The 8790-nt window shown below is 34.4% G+C and overlaps 1 protein-coding gene across 3 annotated transcripts in view; it reads left to right on the forward strand.

Annotated features, from left to right (window-relative positions):
* Positions 1-7622, forward strand: part of LOC128176025 (probable helicase senataxin) — a 32280-nt gene extending 24658 nt beyond the window's left edge. For all 3 annotated transcript variants that reach the window (XM_052842011.1, XM_052842012.1, XM_052842013.1), the window contains 9 exons: positions 698-778; positions 904-1074; positions 1682-1789; positions 2338-2513; positions 3137-3232; positions 3449-3589; positions 4559-4666; positions 5129-5216; positions 5584-7622. In XM_052842011.1, coding sequence (XP_052697971.1) covers positions 698-778; positions 904-1074; positions 1682-1789; positions 2338-2513; positions 3137-3232; positions 3449-3589; positions 4559-4666; positions 5129-5216; positions 5584-5703 — 1089 coding nt within the window. In that variant the 3' untranslated portion in view covers positions 5704-7622. The remainder of the gene's footprint in view (positions 1-697; positions 779-903; positions 1075-1681; positions 1790-2337; positions 2514-3136; positions 3233-3448; positions 3590-4558; positions 4667-5128; positions 5217-5583) is intronic.
* The last annotated feature ends 1168 nt before the right edge of the window (positions 7623-8790 follow it).

The raw sequence follows: 8790 nt of genomic DNA on the forward strand, positions 1-8790 counted from the left end.
AGGATTTACCTAAGGGATCAGTAAGGGGATATTTCATGGTCTCTGATAAGGGATATTTCAGAGGCACAGAGAGAAGTTATTTCAGTGGCTCAATGAGAGGAGGTACCTCAGGGACGCAGTGAGGTGGTACGTTGGGTGCTCAGTAGGGAGCAATTCAGGGGCCGAATATGGAAGTATTTCACAGGCTCAGTGAGATGGTATTTTAGGGGCCTAGTAGGGAGATATTTGAGGTGGTAAGCAAGCTAGGGGATACTTCAGGGGCTAATTAATGGGATACCTCATAGGCTGAGTGGTACATTAGGGGCCCAGGAAAGGGGTATTTAGGGGAACAATCGGAAAGTGCCCCAGGGGCTTATTAAGGGCTTATCTCAGGGGTGAAGAAAGGAAATATCTCAAGGGATTACCAAGGATGTATTTCTGTGTCTTAGTTACATCAGAGAGAAGATAATAGAATGTGAACCTTTTTAAAAAATAAAGTATACATAAAATATCTTTAGATGAAGGAAGTTTGTGAAAACATATTTGTGTATATAAATTGCTTTGAGTTTGGTGATTATGCATAGCATGACTTGATGCAAATTGTTTTGAAATAAAAAGAAATTAGGAAAAGTATAAATTTTTGTTGATTTGACAGTTTTTCTGTATTGAGTAGAAAAATTTGAGATAAATTGTGTATGACTGCTGTTCTTCATTGCAGGTGGTGAGAATAGATGCTGATCTTGAGAAGTTAGAGAAAAGAATCACAGACATGGAAAAGAATCATTTTAAACAAATCAATGTGAGTGGTACATAAATTCATATTTTTAAGTGGGGGATGGGGGGGGGGGATTTAGTGATGACAAAAAAAATACATGCACAGTGTATTTAAGTTAGATTCTGTGATTATTATTTCACATTTTACAGGATATCACCCTTTCTCGGCCGGAGGAAGAGCAGATAAAGCGAGGGATCCTGCAGAGAGCCACCATTGTCTGTGGCACCTTGTCGGCGTTTGGTCAACCCTTTGTCTCCAACCTACTGAGGAACAGCGCAAGGAGAGGCAAACCTATCTTTGATTGTATCATTGTGGATGAAGTAAGACTTTGTTGAGTTTGTTTAGGTTTGGCTAAATTTAAAAATGATTGGCTTTAGAATTATGTACAGGTTCAAAAGGGAATCATACAATGAGTTAGTACTCAAATAGAGTTTCCTACATGTAAACTAGAAAACAGTTACAGAGTAAAAGGAAATAAAAAGCAAATGCTGCCAATAAGTAGTTACAAAGACTAATTGTACTAAACAGCACAGAAGTTAGAGAGCTAGGGAATAGAGGGTACATTATTCACACACATTTGTTAATAAACGCAGAGATACATGTACATTGTATAATGTTGATAATCTAGTAGGTACTGTAAATTCCTATTTAAATGCGAGGAATTTATCTCCGCGTAAAATCGCGAGAAACACCCCTCACAGATTTTAAAATCCCACCTTTATTTCCTGAGAGTTGGTGAGTATAAGAAATATGGATAAATGTTCCGCATTCGCGATTTTGTATTCTCGCGATTTGATACAAACAGCATTAAAGTAATTAAGTACTCGCGTAATTTTAGGAATTTACAGTAAATGTGCAAGTTCAAATGAAAATATGTGATGAATTGGATCTATGGTTTAACACTGATTTGTTTCATTTGGACTGCAGGCCTCCCAAGCTAATGAACTGGACTGTATCATACCCCTACAGTACCAGGCAAACAAGTTAATCTTGGTTGGAGATCCAGAGCAGCTTCCTCCAACCATTAAATCCAGTGTGAGTGAATATTATACCTTCAATTTGTTTTTTGGAAATTGAGAATTCAATTATTTTTCAAAACTGCCTGTACATGTACATTTCTGCTGGGTATTAGGACTGTATTTATTGAATTCTTGTGTTTTTGTTTTATTTTTCATCAAAATTATTAAATAATGTGTGAAACATTCATTTAATATCAATTCATTTATTAGGCGATATTCATGTAATATACGCCCAGTGATTATTTCTGTGGTTGTGTGATATTAATTCATTATTATCCCTACTGGACCATGAGGGAACCAATGAATTTCTGTTTGCCTATTTTTCTTCAGCCGTTAGGTGGTTTTTTGTAATGAAATTTTACTTTGTAAAATTTATTCATACTTCTGGTAAGCTTTCTAAAGGAATGCAAAGATCAAGTCTGACTTTCTCCACTTTTGATCAACTTACAGTACAATCAAATTTGACAAATTATTTTTGGATGCTCTATTTATTTTACATTTAGTACTAAATCAATACCTATTAGTTATGCAGTGCTCTCTGATTGTTTATTCATTGCCTTGTAGAAAGCTGCTCAGAATTATTTTGGTCAGTCTCTGTTTGAGAGATTTTACCGCCATTTCCAGTCTTCTACCACGAACATGAGTCCCATTCTTATGTTGGACACGCAGTATCGCATGCACCCTGACATTGCTTACTGGCCGTCACAGTATATATATCAGGGGAAACTCAAAACCGACAGGTGAGAGTTGCAGGCCTTGAATTGTTGGAATGAGGTACTGCAGATTCCTTTTTTATGCAAGTACTTAATTCTGCAATCCTGTCTTTCTGTATCTAATCGCAAGGACATAAAATCGTGAGCACTGAACTTTTGTAATGTTTCCATAAAGTATGCAACAATGAAAAGAGCAGGATTTTAAAATCTCTGAGGGGAGTTTGTTGTGATTAATTCCTAACAGTTACATGTAATTGGTACCTACATAATATGACTGTTCTATCATACAGTGATGTGAATGTACTGTGTCATGCTTCTAGAGATGGAGATAATTCTCAGTGGAATACAGTAGCAAAACAATATTGTTTTAATACAAGACTGTAGAATGGTTTTATCTATGTTTGGTAGTCTTTAAGATGCAAACAATCCATATATTGTGATGTCATTACAGTGTAATTCATAACAAAAGATTTATTACAAGTACATGTAATTAGTGATATCCAAAGCATGTAATAAGTTACATTGTGTGTAATTCTGCCAAATTTTTACATAACTTTCGTAATTTTATACATTGTATGAAAATTGATAAGAATAAGAATTACAGGTATGAGTCTGCCCTCAAGTGTTTTTCTTTTCTTTTTTTTTAACAGGTCTGTGATAAATCGCTATAAACAGAATGCAAGGCTAAAGCCATTTGTTTTGTTTGATGTACAGGACAGCCATGAACACCTTTCTCAAACTACAGGGCAAGTACTGCACAGAGATTGCAATTTATTGATGAAAATTCACAGCTCCTGGTTTGATTATAAGTAGACTTACTAGGGATTTAGTGGAAGGAAAGCAGTTACTAGTATATGTTGATTGTTTACGCATGTGTTTGTAACACTGGTGGCATTTCTTAAAGCCACAAGCACATAGGAATTTGATGACATTTGATAAAATCCAGTTTCCTCTCTGTACAGATCAGTGAATAATCCGACAGAGGTGGAGTTTATTGTCCAGCTGGTACTGGTCATTTTGAGGTCAACCCGACCACAACATGTAGGAATCATTGCGCCATATAAGAGTCAGAAGCATCTTCTATCTACTAGCCTTGCTAAGAAGTATGTAAGACTTTTTCAGTACATTAGTTTTGGATTTGTTTTTTCTTACTATAAAATATCATTCACTCAATAAAGCCTTTGCCTCTATCCTTTACATCTGAAAACATCAAATTAAAGAAAGCTGACAATTTGTGTCAACAAAGAATTTAATAACTATTCATTATCTTAATTAATATCTTCATAAATTTCTTGTTATTTCAGTGGAGAATCGAAGTTAAGTTCAAATATATGCATCTAAAGTTTTGTCTAAGGAATCATCATGTCCTTTTGTCCCTCAATCCAAATGACTTTAAGTTGTCTGAAAAAATTCAAGGTCAAACAGTTACATTTAACAAAGTGAATTATGTTTGTGACTGACAATAGAGTATTAATTCTGACCCAATACAGTTTGACTAAGTATTGACCTTGACCCAATATAATCTGACGGGTTATCAGCCTTTGAACTAATTAATTATGACAGAGTACCGGTAATGACCAAGATCAAATATAGTCAGGTGGCATATTGAGCCTGACTCAGTATAGTCTGACACAGTATTGACCTCTGAACCAGTTAAGCATAAAAGACTATTGACCCTGAGTCCCTGACTCACTCACTGTGTTGTCGGAGAGTGTATTGACTGACCCAATTCAGTCCAACCGAGTTCCGATATTCACCCTGACCAAAATATTATCTGACAGAGTATTGACCAATATCCAATGTAACAGATGTGATGATGAAAGCTTTAGGTACCCATTCGTAAACTGTTCTTAGACATCTCAATTAGGTGTTTTAACTGTTTATCTGCTACAAAATGTTCTGTAATGTTAGAGTGACTTGGGAAAATAATGCATTAAACCAACTCTGTTAGATGTTTATTAGTAGTGTCATCCATCTGCTTTGGGTAGAAGCCTCTTCAGCACCAATTCTTTTAATTAATGGCAACAAACATTTTGACACTAGTGTTATTAACTGTAAATTTCTTATGACAGCGGTGTCAGGAACATAGAAATCAGCACGGTAGACGGATTCCAGGGCCAAGAGAAGGAGGTCATCATCTTCTCCTGTGTGCGGGCACAGAACCAGTCCAGGTCTATTGGGTAATGATCATAGTGTTATGTATGGTTGTGTGTGGACATAGAATTACATACAAATCATGTGCTGTCAAGTAGAGATGGCAAAAATGCAACACTTTACCAATTTGAAAATTTGAAATCGGTTAATTTGTTTTGTTTTATAAATAGTTTAATGGTAATAATCAAAGTCTAAAAAATAAAACATCCATTGAAAATAAGATTTTAATTATATCTAGTCTGCATTGTACATTCTGATGGAGGACAGGGCACTTCTTTACTCCTCCTGTAGAATGTAATAACATTGTCCTGTGTGTTTGGTATGGGCCATATGCATTTATAAATGCTAGTTTGATTTTAAAGTCATTCAACCTTGTAATTGAAGTCATTAGTTGTTGCCTCACATATGTCTTATATTTTCATGATATTTATTAATGTTATGTCCCATTCTGACAGACAGGAAGATTGTATAACTTTCTGTTTTTGTAGATTTATGGCAGACAAAAAGAGAATGAATGTTGCTCTCACTCGTGCCAAGTCTGCCTTGTATATTGTTGCACACATGGATTCACTGAAAGTAAGGCATACTTCTTTTCTGACAATTTTGAAATAACATGGAATGGACAACTGTTTTTAATCTAAGATTGCTAAAATCAGTTTCTCTTGTCGCATGCTGCACATATTTTTTGTGAACCAATGGGAAAGATTTATAAATGATGGTAAAGCATGGCAGATGTAGGTTTATCCATTATTCTGTGTTTTGATTTTTTTTTTTATAAATCTTTGGTTGTTACTGGTGTGTGATTGACTTTTCAGCAGAGTAACTGCCCTTTGATTTTGGAACAGAGATAACAATAGAATATGAAATTTATATTCTGAGGCAATTATAAAGGCTTCATTTTTTCGATTACATACATTATTTACATGTTTTGTCAATGTTGTAGGAGGCAAATGCTGATTGGAGGAATATGATTGAAGATGCTGAAAGGAGAAACATGATTTATACGGTGGCCAATACGAGGGAATTCCAGTCAGCTGTGACTCAGATTGTTCTCAAGAAGTGACACACTAAGTATCAATTATATCAATGCATATTTATGATTTATTATCAATAACAGATGTATAAACTACATGTACTGGTATGTACTTATTAGAAAAATGATTATTTACACATGCAACAAATTTAAACTTCTGAAAAACAATTTTAATTTGGATTAAAGAAGTTTGTGTATTATTTATGATTTTATTTAAGAGAGTTAGTGTATCCTTAATATGGACTTTTAGGTGAACTCTCTGTGTTATCATTGGTTGTTGTCGTTGGATATTGCTTGATGCGTACTTATGTTTTGATACTAGACACGTGTACATTAACTCAGTATAATTTTGATGCTATGAATTATGAATGGACTGTGATTTTTGTGTAAGCTGGTACTTCCAAAAAAATTAACCAATAGTTGGCTGATACGTCACATGTACTTACATATCTCCCTGAATAAATCGTGGTACACTGGCTGTACATGTGGCACATTCTTTCCTGAAACTATTCATGTGGACTTTAAGTGGGTGCAGTGTGCAGGGTTTAAATCCATGTTGTGCATAATTTTGTAGCATTGTTTCCTTGCTGACGCAACCTACATCTACCGTTACTTAAAAAAAAAACCCTGTGATTATATATGTTCAATGTGGTTAATAGATGGATCATGACACATGTACTTGAATGTTCATGCACTCTAGTCTATGAGATTCTTTGGTACATGTATTTAATATTGTATATGTTATAATTTATATAGTGCACAAGTAAATTGAAGCATATTTTTCTCAGAAACATTGGTTTTTTAAGGTCAGACGACACGTTCCTCAATTTTATATAACTTTTTCCAGGAATTTGTTGATGGTTTACTACTATTTTGACTAGCTTTCTTGCAAAAAATTAGGGTACCTTACCAGGCATTTCTGCAAAATACTATAGTATGCAATTTCCTATATAATTTCTTGAAAATACACTTGAATTGCTGATATAAAAATAAATACATGTACAGCACAGTAAAATCACTATATTGGAACTCTATCTCGGCCGGGGCGGGGCTTTGAACTCACCACCTCTAGAACCTATACACTTCTGGCAGTGGGCGGCCACGGTTTTAACCACTAGGCCATCTATATAGACAGATAACCACTTTCAATTAGAATTTTAATCATTTTAAAAATAATCATAAAATTGATATTTTTTATTGGAACTCTTTATTACGAGGAGATACAAAAAAGATTCCCGAGGAACGTGTCGTCTGACCTGAAGCCTGGAATTGTGTTCACTGTGGACAATGATGGGATACACACATATTTGTAGTTTTGTATGTTATCTGAAAAAGTCATTTAGCTGGATTTTATGTACACGTTCATTTCTTTAATTAAATTTATGTTTTATAGCCATTGTTAATTTATTTTCCATAAATGTTATGTGTACATCAACAGTTGTGTTCATATTTGTGTTCAAATGAAATACCCCAGCCGTTCATGTTCAACTTTTTTATTTTCAGAACATGTAAAAGTATGTGATAATCTATATGACAATTGTATAGAAAATTGGTTGAGTTGCAGACCTTTTGCAGAAGAATACTGCCACGGAAATGTTGTTTTGTGTTAGATAAGGGCATTCAGATTGATTTCTTTTAATATGTAAAACTAAGAAACTTCAGATCACCTCTTTTTTTTTTTTTTTTATATCAGCTGTTTATACCACATTGATTCATTCATAGTAAGAAATATCAGTAAATATCCAGCAGGACATTGTAGGTTGTGTAGTACAGTGATAAGTCACACACAGTATCTATAGCATATTGAAAGATGGATTGTATTTACATATTGTGAGTGTAATTTTTATTTTATGCAAGCAATCGAAAGATAGAATTCTCATATTATTGAAGAAACAAAATATATTGCAGATCATGATGTTACCATGAAATAATAAAATATGTGTTGTTGATTGTTCTATTGTTGTATTTTAGTCCTCTCCCACTGACTATCAACTTTTCAGCCATGTTGTATATGCCCAATTATATTATTTAAGCATAGAATCATTATTTTTATGCCCCCCTTCGAAGAAGGGAGGGCATATTGCTTTGCTGCTGTCTGTCGGTTGGTCAGTCTGTCGGTCGGTCCACCAACAGTTTCCGTTCATTTTCTTCGCAGAGGATGAACTTATTGAAATGAAATTTGGTATTTAGGTCAAGTTCGATATTGGGTATGATCGAGCAATTTTCGACAGAGTTATGGCCCTTGGACGTAGATAAATTCCAGTTATTTGCAGTTTCCACTCATTTTCTTCACAGGGGATGAACATATTGAAATGAAATTTGGTATACAGGTTTATCATGATAATATCAGGGTCAGGTTATACATTGGGTACGATCGAGCAATTTTTGACAGAGTTATGGCTCTTGGATGTAGAAAAATTCCAGTTATTTGCAGTTTCCGCTCATTTTCTTTGCAGAGGGTTTACATATTGATATGAAATTTGGTATACAGGTTTATCTAAATAATATCTAGGTCAATTTCGATTTTGGTATGATAGAGCAATTTTTATTATTAAGAGTTAGAAAAATTCCTAATATTTGCAGTTTACGTTCATTTTCTTTGTGGATGTTTCCAAGGGGGGGGGGGGGGGGGGGCATAAGTGTTTCACAAACATCTCTTGTTTTAAGATATAGTCTCACAATTGCATTCAAATAATGATTTAATTCTCTTACATGTAGAGTGTATTTACACTTTTTTTTTTAATTCCTGCATTGTCTGCAAATGTAAGGAACCAAAACCTGTTCTATCCTTAGGGTAAGCTCAGTTATTGGAGGGGCCCACTGTAGAAGCCACAAGCGAGAACTTTGGTTTTTCCCTTGCAACATTGCACTTTAACAAAGTTTAACAGTTGCGATGTCAATAGAACTAGTATTAATTTAACCTTTCAGCATCCTATCTGTTTTATGGTATTTTGAATACTATAACTTTTCATACATGTACTGTTTACAAAAAAATATATCTATGGAATTATAAATGTCAAATGGTTGTGCACATTGATATCACATCACCCACGTTTTATTTTCGTCCTTGGTTTCATCAGGCAATTTTAAGACTGGGCGTCTGAATTTTTCTCTATG

The sequence above is a fragment of the Crassostrea angulata genome, chromosome 3 (assembly GCF_025612915.1).
Source record: "Crassostrea angulata isolate pt1a10 chromosome 3, ASM2561291v2, whole genome shotgun sequence".
NCBI lineage: Eukaryota > Metazoa > Mollusca > Bivalvia > Ostreida > Ostreidae > Magallana > Magallana angulata.